The sequence below is a fragment of the Suncus etruscus genome, chromosome X (genome assembly GCF_024139225.1).
Source record: "Suncus etruscus isolate mSunEtr1 chromosome X, mSunEtr1.pri.cur, whole genome shotgun sequence".
Taxonomy (NCBI): domain Eukaryota; kingdom Metazoa; phylum Chordata; class Mammalia; order Eulipotyphla; family Soricidae; genus Suncus; species Suncus etruscus.
Genome location: NC_064868.1, coordinates 14,865,222 through 14,884,175, shown reverse-complemented (window position 1 = coordinate 14,884,175; position 18,954 = coordinate 14,865,222). Strand labels below are relative to the sequence as shown.

The 18,954-nt window shown below is 41.3% G+C and overlaps 1 protein-coding gene across 1 annotated transcript in view; it reads left to right on the top strand.

Annotated features, from left to right (window-relative positions):
• The first annotated feature begins 1,801 nt into the window (after positions 1-1,801).
• Positions 1,802-18,954, top strand: part of FRMPD4 (FERM and PDZ domain containing 4) — a 614,936-nt gene continuing 597,783 nt past the window's right edge. Inside the window, exon 1 of the mRNA XM_049767089.1 lies at positions 1,802-1,921. Coding sequence (XP_049623046.1) covers positions 1,881-1,921 — 41 coding nt within the window. The 5' untranslated portion in view covers positions 1,802-1,880. The remainder of the gene's footprint in view (positions 1,922-18,954) is intronic.

Below are 18,954 nucleotides of genomic sequence, written 5' to 3'. Positions count from 1 at the left end.
CTGAAACATGAATAGTAACCTTGTTCATGAAATTCAATTCCCTCTATAAGAAACTCAAGGAAAACGGATTCTATTTACTTTTGAAATAATGCACCGTAATGCCCGCGATTCCGATCATTTCGAGTTTTGCAGGCTGCTCCTGTTTTCGTGTTTATTTTTTTTTTGCAAGTATGCCTTGGATAAAGGGGGAGTCCTGGACTTGAATACTGAAGACTGGAAACAGGCTAGGAGCTGAAAAGTCTGGGACAGCTAACCCCAGTCTCTTTCCCCTAGCCCCCCTCTAAGAGCTGAGAGAGAAATCTGGCTAGCCAGAGCCTCCAACATTTTTCGGGTGGGGAGGGAGCATCTTTGCTTTGCGGGGGGGGGGGGGCTGCCATCAGGTAAACGCTGCTGGGTGGACGATACACACTTTGTGCAGCTCGCTGACCTTCAGAGAGTCGGGGAGCGATTGAAAAGGATTTGGGCAAAGGAGCCTCAAGGTTCCAAGAGAAAGAAAAGGCAAGGGGGCCCCCCAGAAGCCTAAGGCTCCTGGGAGAAAACTGAGTTACTGAAGACAGGCGAGGCTCCAAGATAATTACGTAAAAGAGAAAAAGCCAGGAGTTCTCCATGGCTGCAACTTGGCGTTTCCTCTGCCTTAGGTGAGTGTTGCTGTGGCCGTGTGTCTTGTTTTCTGACTAAGCAAGGCTCTTTCGCCCCTTTCTTCGCCCAGGGAGTGAGCAGCTCTGTGCCCTCCAGACCCCCGTTCTGTTCCCTTCCCTGTCCCTTCCCTTCCCTGCCTTCCCTTCCCTTCATGAAGATTCGGAGCCCCCTTTAGGTTACCACCCGTATCGCAGCTCCCGGGACCCCGCTTTGGAGCGTACAGCCCTCCACCCTAGAGCCTGAAAAAATAGGTTTTCCTGTGCTTATTTCTCCGATCCCACCCACCCCCCCACCATGCCGTGTCCAGAGACACACCTTCCCACCTTCCCCTTCCCCGCCTCGCTCCATCGGTCGGGGGTGGGTGGGGTGGGTGGGGTGGGGGGGAAGCCGTGGAAAGTCTGCTCGCTCCAATCGCACCCAGAGCGCCGGCCACATCTCCTTCTTCCTTTTCCCCCACTGACTCGACCCCATCCCGGCTCTTCGCCCATTGCTAGTTTGGGGGTTCCAGCAAACCCCAAGCTCCTCGGTGCCTACACCCGGCAAGCTGCCCGGCTTGCCAGGCGCTTTGGCCAAGGCAGGGCGAGTTAGCCGATCGCGGTCCCCCCAACGCGTCCTCAGAGGCGGTGGGGGGTAGGGCGATTTGGAGGTACACGCCTCGGGTGACAAGAGAGCACCCCCCCACCTCCCTCGAGGGTGGGGGTGGGGAGCGGAGCCGGCTCTGGGCTTGGGAAAGGAGGCGGCGAGGCAGCTGCAGTGCCGCGAGGGGTGCGTGCGCGAGTACCGGGCTCACTCGGCGCCTCGCGGCTCAGTCTGCGCTCCTGGGCGCGCAGGGCAGCGGGGCCGAGGGGGCCAGGGTGCAGGAGCAGCACCCGTCGCGCCCCCTCTACACCCACCCAATCCCGACAGGAGCGGACGAGTGTCCTTTCAACCCCCTCGGAGGCCCGGAGCGCACGGGGTGGGGCGCACGACCCAGCCGGCCCTGCACCTCGCCCGTGCCCCTGGATCCCCGTCGGGTCCCCCCCCTCCCCATCTCCATTGACTTTTCCGGACGCGGGCGCCAATCCATGGTCCTGCCCGGGGATGCACACGCAGCTCGCGGCCGGAGCGGGGTAGCAGCTGCCGCCACCGCCACCAGCCATCGCCGCCACTCGAGCCGCGGGGCGCGCTGAGGTCCCGGCCGGGCCATGGGGCGGCCGCGGCTGCAGTTGCTGGCGTGAGAAGGGGCGACCCAGGCCGCCTGCATGGACGTCTTCAGCTTTGTGAAGATTGCCAAGCTTTCCAGGTAGGGGCTGTGCAGGGTCTTTTGCACTCAGGGCCACCACCGCAGGCAAGTTGGGGCTTTATCCCCCCCCCCCACCAGGCGCCTCTGGGAGACGCACAAACCGGAGACGAGGAGAGGGCGTCGCGGGGCTGAACGGAGGGACCAACCCGTGGGGCCAGCGCGGCTGCTGTCAACTTCTTTCTCAGGGGGCTGCTGGGGTTTGTGTATCCCTGAGTACACACACACACACACACACACACACACACACACACACACACACACACAAGCACGCACGCACGCACGCACGCAGGCACACCAGCGCACACCGCACTGGCATTCACGACAGTTTATTTTCCAGTAGGCAAAGCCCGGGAGAGGTTTGGGGCTCAGAGTCTCGGGATGGTGTCTCTCCGCTGCTTCTTCGGGGATAAGACACACTGGTTGTAATCGCAGCTGTCAGGAAACACCAAAAGTGCTTAGAGCCAGCTATTTGCTTTCCAAGCCTGTGTGACCAACTGTGCCTGCTCTCCCCCTTCCTTCTACAAGACTTGGACAATCCCCAGCCTCAGTGGGGGGGGGGGTGACCCAGGTTAAGAGACTAGGGTCCGAGTTCCTGGTCCTTGCGTAAGTGTTTAAGACCTGTGGGGAAAGAGACAGAGACCTTTTTAGCCTTGCCTGGTTTAACTCTGTGGTCTGTGGTCTGAAGCCTTGAAAGATTTAGACACTGGCTTCCCAGAGACGGTTGTTTGTTGTTGAAAGCCAAGACAACGCGTGCATTCAGGCCGATTTTCCAAGGAGCACTGATAGACGAGCCTTCCATGTTGGGGCTACCCAGTTATTCAATCCTCCAAGTATTCTCCAAAGATCCTCCAAAGACTTGAAGTCTTCCATCTCCTCCAGGGAATTTGATCTGCGAAGAACTGGTCTCTGAGCCTCGAGACCACTTAACCATAGCCAATGAGAAAGGTAGGAGGGTTCTCTTGGGGCTGTAGCTTAGTGTGAATTGCAGCCCCCCCAAAGAATCATTTTGGGGTTTCCTTCGTCCCTTAGCATCAGGGCAGGACATGTTGATTACATCAGCTCGATGTAGTCTCAACTCCAAATGTAGTTTGCTAGGGCGAAAGCACACTTGGGCCATTTTAAAAACATCTATTTGGACATGGTCATTCACATTTGCTCCTCCCCAACACCCCCAGGTCTTCATTTGTTTTGCTGCACCACCTTCACTCTCTTCTTCACACGCCTCGGTCTTCATGTCACACACTAGCAGGCAGGCTTAGCCAAGGCAACCTGCCACTCACTGACTGTCTGGCAAAGAAGATTGTAGAGACAAGATCAAACATCTCTGTTTGTGGGGCAGCCCAGGAAGAGACATTGCTTTGAGAGTAGAAGGCTGATATGCTCTGTCCTGGGTGAAGGCACAATGGCAACCTGGAATCCAACTGATACCACAGACTGCCATAGCTTTATAACTCCATGTTCTTGACTTTTTCCATGCCTGTGACTAGTTGAGAAACAGCTGTTTAAGAATGCACCATAGTTGGAGAAAACGATAAGCAGGACTTAAGCAACAGCACCGGTGCCCTCTGTGAGAGGGAAAGAGAAACATGACCAAGAGTATTGATTCAAGTCACCCAGATCCTTATTATTCTTATGTTAATTTTTATTAGTGGTGGTAGAGCAAATGCTAAAAGCAATACTATTAGCAATGAATGCAGAGCCTTGATTTAGCCCTGGGACTTTGGAGCTGGGGAGAGAGAGAACAGTGCGTTATGTCAGTAAAAAGATGCGGATGGATGCATTGACCGAATTGTAGGCTGCCTCTCTGACGATAGTTGTCATTGGAGTGTGACAAGCTAGGAGAGAGGCATGTGTTATTTGAAAGCAAAGTTACTGCTTTAGTAAATGAGTGTGAATTTTACTTTCCATCCTGAACTAGTTCCAAAACAGAATCTTTCAAGAGATGTACTTTAGCTGCTGCATGTTCTGAGCATATGTGTTGATTAAGCAATCTCCCATCCAGTGAGATCATCCCTTCGTGTTGCTTGGGATGAGTGTCATGGTGGTCCCCATGCTGAAAGAAAAACTTTAAGAGGGGGCATCTCATTCGCTTGTAGAAACGCATCTTTGCTGTGGTCAGCTTCTACGCTGGAAGGAATCAAGTCTTTTCTGTCTTTAACAATGCCCGGAAACAAGTTCTTTTCTCAAAGGTGAAATATAGAAGTGCTCACTTGGCAGGATCTTTCCTGATAATCTTCCTAAAGAATTTTAGCTTTGATCAACACACTGGAGTGCTTCAAATTCTCTTGGTTTAGCAGGGACTGGCCTTGCGTTTCCCTGTATGTGAATTTCTAAAGTTAATTCCAGCAGCACTTGCTGGTGAAAACCTGGGATTTGCTAAGAGTCTTATTTGTGAGTCAAGAGAGTTGTGATTATAAAGAACAAGAGAACAGTAGTCCAGACTACAACTAATAGACACCATATTTGAATATTTTTCAAAGGACCTTCACTTAATCATTTACTGCTATAATCACTGCCCTTTCAGTCACGTAAAAACTCACAACTTAAACCACTGCTTGAGAATTCAGTACTGTTCAACGATTTATCATTTAAGAAGAAAATACTGCCCAGAATTTGACTTGCTAGGAAGTGGTGTCCCTTTATTTCATCTTTTTGAGATTTGACCCTTGATTGTATCCACTGTGGATGGTGCAACATGTCACAGTTCTGTCTGATGATGCTTTTTCTTGTTCTTCTCATTTTCTGGTTATTAAGTTGCTTGATAGTTTACATGCTGTTTGACTTCGCTGTTTCCTTGGTAACTGTTATATATCATTTTCCATCCTTGTAGATGAGAACATTACAGACGATTGCCTTATTAACCAGTAATAGTATCAAGATAGGCATATATTTTATTGTTACTGCTCTTTGTATCGACTGGTTCATTTATAAAGCAGATGTATTCTTTCACATGTTTATGGAAGAATGAAGTTCAGTAGAAAAACATTTCATTATGCCCCTTTCTCCTGAGGGAAGTGATTCTGAACCCCAAACTCATAAGGGTGTTATTAAACTGACTGATACATTCATGGATTGAACAGCCCAGCTTTAGTGTTTTTATTTATGCAAAATGACACACTTTGCAATAATGATTGAATCCAAATTATTCATATGGAGAATATTTCTTGTAGGTAAATTTGAAGGCTGCTCTATTTTACATCCTCTTGGAGTGCATGGGTTTCTTGGAGCTAAATAGCAGTGACTAATATCTGCTATAATAAAGTGTGCTGATTTTGTTATATTTAAGGGAATTTTAAAATATGTATCTATTGGTTACTCAGATTTTATGTAAAAACCTATTTAGAGACTAGGAAATTTCCCATTTTTATCTTTATCTTGCTCAGAATTAAGCAATTCCTAGGGAAATTGGCAAGTTAAAGAAGCCAAGAATGTGATTTAACCCTTCCCGTTTTTTGTGACTCAAGTCATCTTATTAATATTGCCAACAAAAGTGAGCTGAGACCAGCGGTGAAAAACTCTCTAAGACTTTGGTTTTGAATTTGATTGAAACTGCTACTTGCTCATTGTCTGAGTTCTTTCTGAGTTTTGCTGAATTTTGTGGCTGTCAGGAGGTGAAATGATGAACAGTTTCATAACAGAACTAGATTCCTGTTTTAGGAATATTTAATTCTAGTTTCCCAGGGGTTGCTAGTTGCAGCTGTGAAAGCCTAATCATTCCCAATCGCAGGGGAAGAAGTGTCGTTCAGGCTCTGTACTGCTTCAAAGATATTCTCTCTCTCACTCTTTCCCTCCCTTCCTCCACACCTCCTATATTTCCTCTCTCCCTCCTTCCTTTCCTCACTCCCCTCCTTCCCTCTGTCCTTTTCTCTGCCTATCTTCTTCCTACAGACATTGAATAGATTATCAGTGGCACTGGAACTTTCTTGTACTTTGCATTGAACCTTCTCAGTTTCTGCTTTTATACCTTCCACTTGCTCATTCTCTGCACACATACATACACACACATAAACATATATGCACATGCACAACACACAGACTTTAACTTCATTACTTTTTTTATTATTCAATTAGGAGTTTGCAATGGGGACTTAGCTATGACAGAATATATTATTGGTGAACTAGAAATTTAGCTTTGAGAAAAAAAGTCTTTAGGGCCGAGAGAGACAGAAAAAGAGAAAGAGAGAGACAGAGAGAGAGAGATCCTAGGGCTGCAGTACATGCCCAGCATTCAGAGCTCCCCAAGCCTGATGCCTGGTATTACATGACCTTCTTAGCACTACTTGAGTATGGCCCTAGTGGCCCACAGCAGTCTAGGAGCCCCCCCAAAAGAAACAACATTAAATTGGCTTAAAATAATAAATTTTATTCTGGATTAAATTAAAAAAAACATTGAGAGCATTTTTGTTTGTTTTGAAAAGTATGGCCTTGAGGTCTAGTGCCCTTTCCATCTTGCAATTTGAAAGCTAATCATGCACAGGGTATAATATTAAGACCAGATTCGATCAGAATTTGGCAAACTAAGGACTAAATTTAACTTGCTTGCTGTTTTAATATACCCTGAGAGCTAAGTTGTGTTTTTTAAATTAAATTATTTCCCCTAAATCAAAAGACGACTTATATAGAATTAAAATACTAGTGTCTATGGATAATCAGACCATTTTTTAGTGAGACCCAGCAATGTTTCTGCATTTTGGTACTGTCTATGACTGTATGTGTTCCTCACTGGCCAAGTGATTCCACAATAGATACCACAGAAACCTTATGACCTGCCAAACCTGATAATTGCACTTATCTGGCCCTTTACAGAAACAGTTTACTGACCCTGGGGTTCTGATTTCTCTTTAAATTATCACCATAAAAGTGTGAACATAAGCCTATCCCAATGTGGACTGTCAAAGTCAGACACTGAAGTGATAAGGGGAGATCTTAATCAGGATTATGCATCAATGTAGTACTGGAAAGAGGCCCGTGGAAAGTCCATACTTCATATTTTGGGATAGAGACTCTTCATCTTCAAAAGACAATAAGGAGGTTGTAAGAACTGTGTAGGGGCTCAGTTAGAGTAGAGAATAAGAATAGCATGAGAATCAAGAAAGAGGGGTCTGGATCATTTAACACCAACTTGAGTTTGCTAACTGCTACTCCCCTAGGTTAGACTTGTATCCTCTCATAGATGCTGGGGGAGTAGGGACCTGTCTTCAGAGATTGGCTGGAACAAACAGTACAGTGTTGGCATCCCTGAGTTCTCTTAAGCAAATGTGTTAAGGGTGGGTCATCCAAGGGTTGTGGCCAGTTAGAAACAATCTGTGTTAGAGGCCAAGGTTGAAACCTAGTCTGGGAAGGAAGCAGAGGAGGCTGGCATGAGGGAGATAAACTTTTGTCAACACGTGTCAAGTTTAGGATATCATATTCATAGCATGAATGCACTCAAATGCATTCAGAATTCATGGAGCCCTTCTTGGTATTTCAACTTCTAGTCACACTTTATTTGTTTCTCCATTGAATATTGATCTCTTTAAGGGAACACAATGACTAGACTGGTATTTGTTTCACTGGGGGACAATTTCTCATCTTTGATCACTCATTTGGCCTGCTCTTGGGGGCTGGAGAGTTATTTTATTTTAGAGAATTGTTAGCATTTCATAGGTACTAAAACTTCTGGTTTAACATGAATGAAAGAAGCATGAGCAGCAATACCTGTGCAGATTCTACCAATAAACAGGTCTACATGGGAATGCCTGGTATTTCCTTCTGTGGAGCCATCTGGCCCTAATAACTGATGACCTTCATTAATCTGCTTCCAAATGGAAAGAAAACGAGATAAGTGGATTTAGTTCTAGGCACAAAATGGAGGTTGGCGGGTTAAATAGGAATTTGAGTTTACCCCAACATTTTTATGACCTGATTGAGATCATTGTTATGAAGAGCTGTATACTACCTTTAGTTATTTGCAAAAAATATATCCCACATTTCTATGTTGGCTTCTGAGCAATTTCAGGCATTATGTACTTGATCTGTGAAAATTATCTCCAGGAAATCGAAGCCTTAGTTTTAAATCACAAAGTTAACATCCAGTTTATTTTACCTGTGGCAAAGGAGCAGCATTTTCTACCTAAATCTTGTTTTAATATATTATCAAGTATGGGGTACTGAATTTGTCATGCTGCTATATACTCTGGACTAAGCCATTACTAAATAAAATACCATGCAATAACCATACTCAGGACTCCAGTATTATGAATGTATAAAATTTAAAAATATAGCCCATGATTGAAGTCAGTTTCAGTGAATAAACTTTTATTTCTGTTTGAACATTTCAAGTATTGTTTCCCTGATTAAAAAGTCATTGACTTGGAAGCTTCAACATTCTGATACTGCTTTCTGCTCAACAAAGTTATGATTATATCTAAGTGACTTTATATATATATCACTAAAGCTTTTATTTTAGGAAGTCCTTTTTGATCAACATAACTAGCATTTTTATGACAGATAGGTTTTTCAAGTTGGCAACGGAAAAGCCATTGCTCCACTCCGGTATTGTACAACACAGTCGTACTTTTTATTTTGGTTGCTTTTTTTCACCGATTTTTATAAATTGGGTCTTATTTGCTTAATTGAAAATACGCACATGATAATTATCTGAAGGAGTGCTCTACAACAAAAACTGTAGGCCAAAGTTCATAAAAATTAATGTGAAAATGCACCACCAAATGGAAGAAAAAGCAACTTTCTATATTTAAGCAGGATGATTATTTAACTGTGGAAGAGGCTGTGGGGGAGAACATGAAGCCATCTGGCTAAGTGGGGGCTGTGTCCTTTCTGCCTTGTATTTACATATGACCACAACAATGACATTCCAATGGCTACTCTAGCAAGAGTCCAGAGACTAGTCTCTCATGAAATTCACACACAGACCTCCTCATCATGATCAATCTTGATCCCTGGGTGGAATCAATAATCAAATGTGGCTTGATTCCATCCCTAGTGGGCATGTCTCCATTCCACCATTTCGTGAGTGATGTCTGGGATATCTTTGGCCACAGTCCTTAATGTGCCCCACTGAATGGTAGCTCAGGACACTGTCCCCTTTCTTTCTTTCCTTTTTTTTGGGGAGGGGTGGGTCACAACTGGCAGCATTCAAGGGTGACTCCTGGCTTTGAACTCAGAAATCGTTTCTGGCAGGCATGGAGGACCATATGGGATGCTGGGATTCGAACTACCATCTATTCTGGATTGGCTGCATGCAAGGCAAATGCCCTGCTGCTGTGCTATCTCTCCAGCCCCACAATGTCCCCTTTCTGACCTCAGAAAGAGATTGGCATATAGTAACCACCTGATTTTTCTCCTGATTTTTTTTTAAATTTATTTAAACACCTTAATTACATACATGATTGTGTTTGGGTTTCAGTCATGTAAAGAACACCACCCATCACCAGTGCAACATTCCCACCACCAATGTCCCAAGTCTCCCTCCTCCCACCCGACCCCCGCCTGTACTCTAGACAGGCTCTCCATTTTCCTCATACATTCTCATTATTAGGACAGTTCAAAATGTAGTTATTTCCCTAACTAAACTCATCACTGAATCTTTTGCAAAGAAAGTAGCACCGGAATACAGCTGTGCTTGTCTGTATAAAAAATATATGGATATGCATATTTATTGGCATATATATGTATTTTGTATATATATGTATTTTAATTTTGGGCAAAATTAAAAAGACTGTGACACTAAGCACATGATCAGTGAGGCCACAAAAGAGACTGTTTGCCCTTGACAGTATTTGTTTATTTTTCTTTGAGCTCTCTGCCCAGTATTAAAATTTCCCTTTGCAGTTTAGAGCCATGACAAGAATATTTTCCTCCTTTGATGGGAAGGGGAATGAGGGTGAGGGCACGTGCTTGAAGGGGTACCTTGCCCAGACCCTTGATGGAACCTTCCTGTGTTTTTATTTCTTAGCACTTAATATACCACTTGGAGTTTATTTTGAATGCTTTCTTTATTTTTCACCCTTTTGGCCTTGACCCCTTTTTCCTTTGGTGACACCATTTCTGAGCACTTCCAACTCCTTTCTCACCTAAACTTTCTATTCAATCTCCAAACACACACACATTCACAGACACACACTTATGTGTACCTTCCTTTTCAAAGTTTTTTGAGGTGTCATAAGTCTGAAATTTTGCAGATACTTTTTCACTCTGTCTTAAGTAATCTTTACTCTTTCCTTTCCAGCTGGAAGATCGTTTGTCATTTGTGTTTCAGTTTTTAAGTCTGAGTTTGTTCCATGCAGCCATCTCCAACATTACATTTATGTATTAAACATGTAGAATTATTTCATTTCTGTATTAAATGTGTAGCATCTTCTGTCCACTAAGATAATCTTACTGCCTTACTAAATCAACCCCCCAATTTTCTGTGCCTATTTCGTGCTTAATTTCTTGCCTCTACAGGTGTTCCTGATGGAACGAGAAAGCAGAGCTACACAAGGTGTTTAAGAGAACCTGGGAAATAAAGGTTCTTTTATATTCTATTCTCAATGTCAAGTTTGCACTTCCCATCAACATTCAACTGGCAGATGCAAGCAATGGGAAAGGGCTAGAAGGGAGGTTTTCAAGAGCCATTCTCCAAATTGAAGTACCTCGTTGTGCTCATGCACCATTAACCAGAACCCTGGCCCTATCTAACTTTGAAGGAGGCTGGGAAATTGAGTCTCTGCTGGACATCACTTGCCCTACCGTTATCAAAACATTCAGTGTGAGGTTGATTGTACTTTTGGCCCAGTTCTTCAACCTTCCCTGAATCTAGGCCTTTTCTATGTGACTCCTCTCAGAGGTCTCCTACTCACCTCCCCTACTTTTGGACTTTGGAGTTTCCTTAGTTCCTAGAATCTGGGCAGGAGCCAGAGCACTGTTTTTGTAGATGACCTTCAGAGAGCAGTGAACGTTTCTTCTCTGCTTTTGATATAGTCATGTGAAGACCTGTCTATATTAGCCTGTTGCTTCCATGAGCTAAAATTGCATGCACAGCAGAACCATCCTGCAAGACTGTGAGCATGAAAATAGAGGATACTTGTTGAGTGATACTGAGTTGGGGGGGGCTTTCTTTTTCTTTTTCTTTTCTTTACCTCTTTTCCTTTCTTTCCTTTTTTCTTTTCTCTTCTTTTTTGACTATACCCAATGATGCTCAGGGGTTACTCCTAACTCTGCACTTAGAATTACTCCTAATGGTGTTTGGCAGACCATGGATGCCTGGGAAATGTTCAAGGCAAGGGCCTTCCCCCACTATACTGCCTCTCTAGGCCTGGGAAAATTTTCTTATGTGACATTATTGGGGCATTAGCCAGTTGACACGGACTGCATATAATTAAGTCAAGTTTGAGGTCATATCTGGCTTGTAAGCTCTTTTCCATCTATATGGCTTCTAGTACATATTAAGCAATATTTGGGGAGTTGTGAATGGACCAGGGTGAAATCCTGTTGCATTATGCTTGATGTCAAGTAATAGTTGGCCCAGATTTATCTACTAGATTTTGATTAATAGACAGAATGGCTCCTGAATTTCAGGAGCTGCTACCAGCACTTATTTAGTATACTAAGTGGACACTCGACATTTGTCTGAGGTAACTATTATCTGCTTACTAATAGCAGCTAATAGTAGAATTATTGTCTATTCCACCTGGAAGCTTGGGATTCAGACCTGCATCCATTGTCACAATCCTCATTCTTCCTTTTCCTTCAATCCGGGTTAGCCATGCCTTCTTCAGTGATACACATTATTTCTTAACTGTCACAAAATAATGATAGACAGTAAAATCCTTAAAGATTTCATAATATGTATTTTGCATACCCGTTTTCAATGATAAAGAATACATGGTCAGGGAAATATTGCTTATATATTGAGAAAAGCAGACAAAGAACTGTAAAATCGAAGTACTACTACACGAAAAGAAGGGCATTACTTTGCTGAGATGCATGTATTTGACCTAAAATCCATGTCTATGTTGCTTTGAAAACTCTAACACTGCATAAACAAATTTTAACAAGAAGGGGCGATGAGTGTTTTGCTTCAGATGAGCATGCAATACAGTTTAGCTGTGAGAAAAAAAGAACCAGAAAATTCTCGATGCCCATGCTTTTCAGCCATTTTATTTCAAGGACCGTCGATGGTTGATAGCCAGTCTGAGGATTGTCAGTAATAATCATTGAGATACACCCATGCGTTTTAGCATCTACTGCTTGTGCAATGGCATAGAAAAATTAGAGGCTTATATTTACTGTGAAATGAAACCACTAAGACACAGTTTTTCAAAAACAAAATGGTCTTGATCCAGGGCGATAGTACAGCAGGTAAGGCATTGGCCTTGCATGTGGCCAAACTAGATTGTGTCCCTGGCATTCAAGATGGTCCCCTGAATACCATCAGGAGTAATTCTTGAGCACAGAGCCAGGGATAAACCCTGAGCCCCACTGGGTGTGGTCCCAAATCAAAAAAGAAAAGAAAAGAAAAGGTGTTCTCAAAAACACATACCTTTTGTGTTTGCATATTAATGAACAAAAGAACATTCAGAAAAAAAGTATTTAAAGAGAATTTGAGTCTGTTAGCTGGAGGATACAAGGAGTTATGTACCAACAGGGATTCATGTCTCCTTCCATTCTTTATATTTTTATATACATTTCTAACCCTAGGAAAGATAAGCTTGATTTTCAAAAATAGTTAATAGAAAACCCACAGAATCCCAAGGATCCAAACAACACCAACAGGGATTTTAACATGTTTACCTCATTGTAAAAGTAAGGTAATTTTATTCTTAAAAACTTTTTAAAAGATGAATTATAAGGAAAAATTATATATATATATATTTGAGATTTCACCAGCCAGTTATAATCACTATTCTGTTTGCATTAACCTTTCCATCAATTTTATAGTCATCATAGAGAAAAATGCTATATTTGTCATTACAGAATGTTAATTTCCCATATCATTAGAAGCATCGTAGAAATACAAATAGTTGCATATTCCACCATTTACTAAGATTATATTATCCACTATTTTGGTTTGGATAATAATGTGATGGCTGTTTTTAGTTAAGTCTTTGGATTTTACAGGCACATTTTTATGGGAATGACAATAGCATGCTGAGTTTCCACTCTCCTAAGAGTAAGACAGAATGTAGTTTGAGAAGCCATTCAAAAAATATTTAAATTTGATGCTAAAGTTGTGTGAAGTCCAGTTCCTCAAAGATATCAAAGAAAGTAAAGAATATCATTAGAAGAGAAAACCTCATATCATGAATTGAAGTGAAGGGTGATGGAATGGGAGTGACAGTAGATGGAGGTTCTGTGAAGTTGAGCTTTGAGTTCATCATGTGGAAAATAGGAGCCCTATGTGATATACCCTGTCACTTTCTAGTTCTTTTTCATTTTTTCTTTAAAGCATTCTGACTTACAAAGTTATTCATAGTTAAGCTTAGACATAGAATGTTTCAGCACCAAGCCCACCATCATTGTCAACCTCTCTCCACTGGTGTTACTAGAATCCATCCCAGAACTGCCCTTTCCAGCCCGTACTACCAACTACCTTGTGAAGTTTGATAGTTCAAGAATGGGTCTCATGATTTCCTTGTTGCTGACTCTGTAGTTTGGATATTTAGCTCTGTTCTTACTTTGAGCCGCCAATGTACCTGAATTCTCTTGACCCCTGTCCTCCATTATTGTATATCTGTCTTCCTCCTCTTTCACTCTTTTTCTTTCTTTCTCTTTACTATACTCTGGCACAATTAATTTTATCTCTAAGCTGCCATTATTTTACCATAGATTAAAATAATACTACATACTAGGCAACTGTACAAATAAAGAAAACGAGGGAGTACTCTGTGCAGTGACAGAGAATAAGTTCCAGGATAAATTTATTGCCTGAAAATAGTAACTAATACAGTAGTAAGTATGTTTGATTTTATGTAAAAAATATTGAAAGGCTATCTGAAACATTAATTAGAAATGTTATTCAAATGACAGTTAGGCAGAGAAAAGAAAGTTTACTTAAACAATTAGAGTAAATTCTTTCCTGAGTGAATACATAAATTGCTAACTCAGGTGTTGTTGTTGTTGTTGTTGTTGTTGTTTTTACCTATAATGTATTTTGCAGGGGAAGTGCACCCAATGGTGCTCTGGGGCTATTCCTGGCCGTATCCTTAGGAAAGACCCCTGGTGGTGCTCATGTAACCAGGTATGGTGCAAGCAATTTGAACAGGGCTTATAGAAATGTGAGAGAAATACTATCCCTCTGGCCCACAACCTATAATTTCATACCTTTTTCTGTTTAAAATAAATGAAACCTAGAAGTTGTTTAATATATTAAAGTTATAAAACAGTAGCAAACTCCAGGTCTATGAAATTTTAGTGGTCAGTTTTATTGGCAAAATCAAATAAAAGCTGGAAGATCATGTCATTCCAAAAAATCTTTAATGTAGAATACTCTGAAGCAAAATTCCTTCCTTTCCTTAGGCTTTCTCTGATAGGGATAAAAGTAGGAAAATGATTTCTGCTTCTCATTACCCAACATACTTCTGAGCCTTTTAAGCTTAAATTTTTTAAATTGTTGTAGCAAATCTCAAATTTTACCCCCTGATAAGATTCAGTTCACTAAAGGGGAAAACTTAGTATTTTATTTGGAGGTCAACCTTCTGAGCAGTTATTGATGGATGTTACCTTTAAGACTATAATTTGATTATGATGCCATTAGTTCATAATTTGGCTTTCCGGTTGAAATCCTGTTGACAGACTGAAGAATTGAGTGCTGTTTAACTAAGTTGATGGAATGCGTGTAGGAAGCAATAAAGTTTCTAATCCTTCTCTACTGGTTAATCCTTTAGTTTATCTTAGTTTCATTCTTATGTGGTCATGTGGAGCTTCATAAAGTGTCAGTTATCTAACATAAGTAATGTCATTAATCATATCATCTAGGTATTATAGGATTGTGTGTTCACCATTTTATAAACTTCACACAGAAGTTATGTATGTATTAAGTCATACTGAGCTTAATAGATAGTTTTATTGTGGACCTAAAAGTTACATTTAGTGGATTCTCTTGTTTGTTTGTTTGTTTGTTTGTTTGGGGGGTCACACCCGGTGGCGCTCAGGCGTTACACCTGGCTCTGCTCAGAAATCGCTCCTGGCAGGCTTAGGGGACCATATGAAATGCTGGGATTCGAACCACCATCCTTCTGCATACAAGGCAAACGCCCTAACTCCGTGCTATCTCTCCTGTCCCCTCAATGGATTCTTATACCCTGGGATCTTGGTGATCCGCTTCATTCCTGGAGTCCCCATCCATCCAATTGCCTGCGTTTGTGTAAAGGAGAATGTTCTTTTTGGTGAGACCCACATTTGTAAGTGCTGGGAATGCCGTGGACAGATTCAGCCCAGGGACTCCCACAACAGTGCTGCTCGGAAGTCATGTGGTGCCTGGGATGAAATTTTGATTTTCTCACATGCTAGGCATGTGATCTCTCTTCCTAGCTCTTAAAAAATCAATGGTTTTTACATTGTTAATTGGTCATCAGTGTCTCAGGAAGTATAGTATTTTATAAAACATGAAAATTATATTACATTCAAATTTGTGTCCATACCTAAACTTTTAGTGGCACACGATTGTGTTCATTATGCTCAGTTTTTTTTTTTAACAGAATGGCTTAAGAATTAAGAATTAATGGCTTAAGAATTAAGAATGTTAAGTGGCTGCTACAGAAACCAAATGATCCACAAAGTCTGGAAAAAAATTCCTCTTTTCCAGAAAGTTGGTTAACTCTGGTGCTACCTCATCAAATATCAAGTGGTTCTCGATTAGAATAGAGTTATAAGTGAGTATGTAGACAAATGTGTGGGTATGTCAATATTTGTACTAATGGGAGTTTAGACAATATCATTTCTCTACATAAATGATTCTTTGTTAACATTCCTACTGTGAACAATCTTTTCTCTTTTCAGATAGATTATAATATGACTTGAATATGAATTTTGTAGTGAATGTTGATATTCTCTCACCAGCCTTGCTTTCTTTCCCATAATGAAATGGTAATAATTTACAAATAAGTAACAGGCTCAAAGAAAAATGCTGACAAATTATTAGGATTACCCTCTTATTTGCAGGGGATAAATTCCAAGACCCCAAATGGCTATCTGAAAATGCACACAGTACCAAACTCTGTATTTACTGTTTTTCTCTTATCTTTATACATATATAATGAAGTTAAATTTATAAACTAGACACAATAATAATCATAACAACACAGAACCATTATAATGATGCTCTATAATATAAGTCCTATGAAATGATCTCTCTCAAATCATCTCTCTCAAAATGCCTTATTGCATTTAATATTTGGACTGGGGTTGATCCCACACTGGGATGAATCTCTGAAAGCAGAACCATAAATAAGAGAGAACTGCTATATTTCTTCTTTGTCTACTGATTGCTTTCCCGTGACAAGTGGATGCTTTGAAGTGAAGTCTAGAAGCAACATTGGAGATATTGGCAGGCTTATGAGGATAGAAGATACAATCATGTATGTAGCTCCTCTGAGCCAGGAAAACTAGGTTATCAAGCTAGTGTCTGCTTCCTAGGACAGAGCTCAAAACTCCCCTACAACATAGGTCATTGATTTTTAATTACCCTTTCTTAGTAATTCATGCATAACCTCAGTATCTTAAGGGTAAAAAAATCTTCCTTATTATGCTTTTTTATATCAGTTAGGATATTTCAGCTGCAAGTAAAGGAATACTTGACTGACAGTGACTTAAACATAGAGGCAGAGAGTTCCTGGATTAGGCCTCATGACTCAGCCTCCCTCTGTGTGGTGGTTATCTCCTGGGTTTAAAGTGGTTGCCACAGCTCCAGGCATCATAACTGAGTTTGAAGGCAGGAGCTAGGGAGTGGCTGAAGCCTCATGAGTGCTTTCGTTGTGTGGCTTTATTTTTTCCAGAATGAATTTCTTTGATAAAGAGTTGAGGATCTTGGAAACTCTTTTGCTGGAATAGACACACTCAGTGAAAGACAGTGAGATGTTTATTTATGATCCACCTTATCAATGACCCTACTACTGGTTCCAACTGGACGGAGGACGAAGGGAAAGGGTGGAGAAGGCAATGAATATGCTATTCACCATTTGCTTATTTATTAAGAGCTGTGGATAGTTCACAACAATAAGGAAAGCTATTGTCTAACAGGAAAAAAAACACTTGCACTTGGGTGGTAGCAAACATTTGTTGGGACACAAAACTCATTTTTTAGCAGAAATAACTCACTCATATGGCTTTATTTATTATCACACTGAACATATATTTATTATGATGTTACCAGTAGCATGTCATAGGAAGCAGGACTAAAAGTACCTTAAAGAGGAGAACTAGGTATTAATTCACACGAGAGCCCATTAGTAAAGCAAACTTGTGGTTGGCTAAAGGGAATTGTAGGATTCCGGTCTCATTTTTTAGATGCACCAGCCCTGCTTGTTAACTGCACCTCTTAAAGAGTTGATACTAACTCCAGATATTCTCCCTTCACACACAAAAGAGCAAAGGTGCGTAGGGGGGACAGAATATGTTTGCTCTGTTTCCTTTGATAAAATAGTGAAAATGGTCCCAGAAACTTGAAATTAGAGTCTCTGGTTGTATGTTGTCTGGAATGATCATGATGTCTCATGCCTTTTCTAAATCCTCCAGGTAGAGACTTGCCATGATTGATTTAAAATTTCAGGCACTGAGCAGCTAGGATTTATGAGCAAGTATAAACCACACCCTTTTGTGTAGATTAAGCATTATTAAAATTTGCACATTTGTTTACCATGATTTCTGATTGATTTTGCATTGTGACAAAGTTAACTGCAAAAATGAGCAGAGACCCACAAAGATTATTTACTCTTGAATTCCTGTACATCAAATGTTTGCTGACCCTTGCTTTAGAGTCCTAGTATTTCTCAACCACAGGTGTTGGGCAATTGCTCCTGAAATTTGAGTTGTTTAAAGTGTTGGGGGTAGGGATCATTTGGGTATATAGTGGAAAAGCGACTAAGGGTATTAAGTATCTTAACATGAACAAAGCATTCTTATCTAATAAGGAGTTAGCCCACTCAACATAGAGGTTGTATCTACCTTTCAGTAGCACTGGTTTCGTCATTAAGAGTCCACTGCTAATGTGAGTGAGGGTCTCAGTTGTCATATCCTTTCCCACCCTCAGGATAGTTTGTGTCTCTCTGATACTGCTGCAAAACCCAGACTCAGCGAGGAAAGAGAGAGATGAAATGACTCTTGGCAACCAAGACTACTTGCTCTGGAGATCAGAGAGGATTTGCTTAATTGATCTCTAGAAAGTGATGGTTACATGGGTACCTGATAATTACGGCTGATGACAGTGGTTGCCCAGATGGGGAATAGCTCATAATACTGGAGTTTTACACCACTGGGAAATGTGCTTCCCTTGTTTCATTTACTAGAGGATGAGAGTTTGCATGAACAGAAAGGGCTTTTCTTTCACAGCTGTTTGGTAATGGGTAAATTACCTCCAACTAATACAGTTGGGTAATTTAACATATGATTTCTTGGTATTTATGATAAAACACATGGATTTTGTAGGCACTATTATTGGGTACCATTGAAAAGAAACTTGTATTTTTCTGACCTATCTTGTGTAGCCACAATCACATAAATGAAGACATGGGGATAGGATACACTGATTATTTCCACAAATGGTTGGGTGCATATATCCACATATTAAACAAATGTGATGTTAATTGTATTAGAGTTTAGGCATCAGCATTACAATAGTGTTAAAGTTTCTTGTATCAATATACAAAGATACTGCCATTGCCACTCCAATGTTCCTTACCTCCCACCTTTGTCCCCATTTTTGGTTCATTGATTGTTATGATTTCGGTGCATACTGTTACCTCTTTACACCACTCTTGAGCTCTAGAGCTTCCACTTCTGTTCTCGTATCTTAAAACCCAAGTACACAGTAAAATGTGTTTAACATTATTATC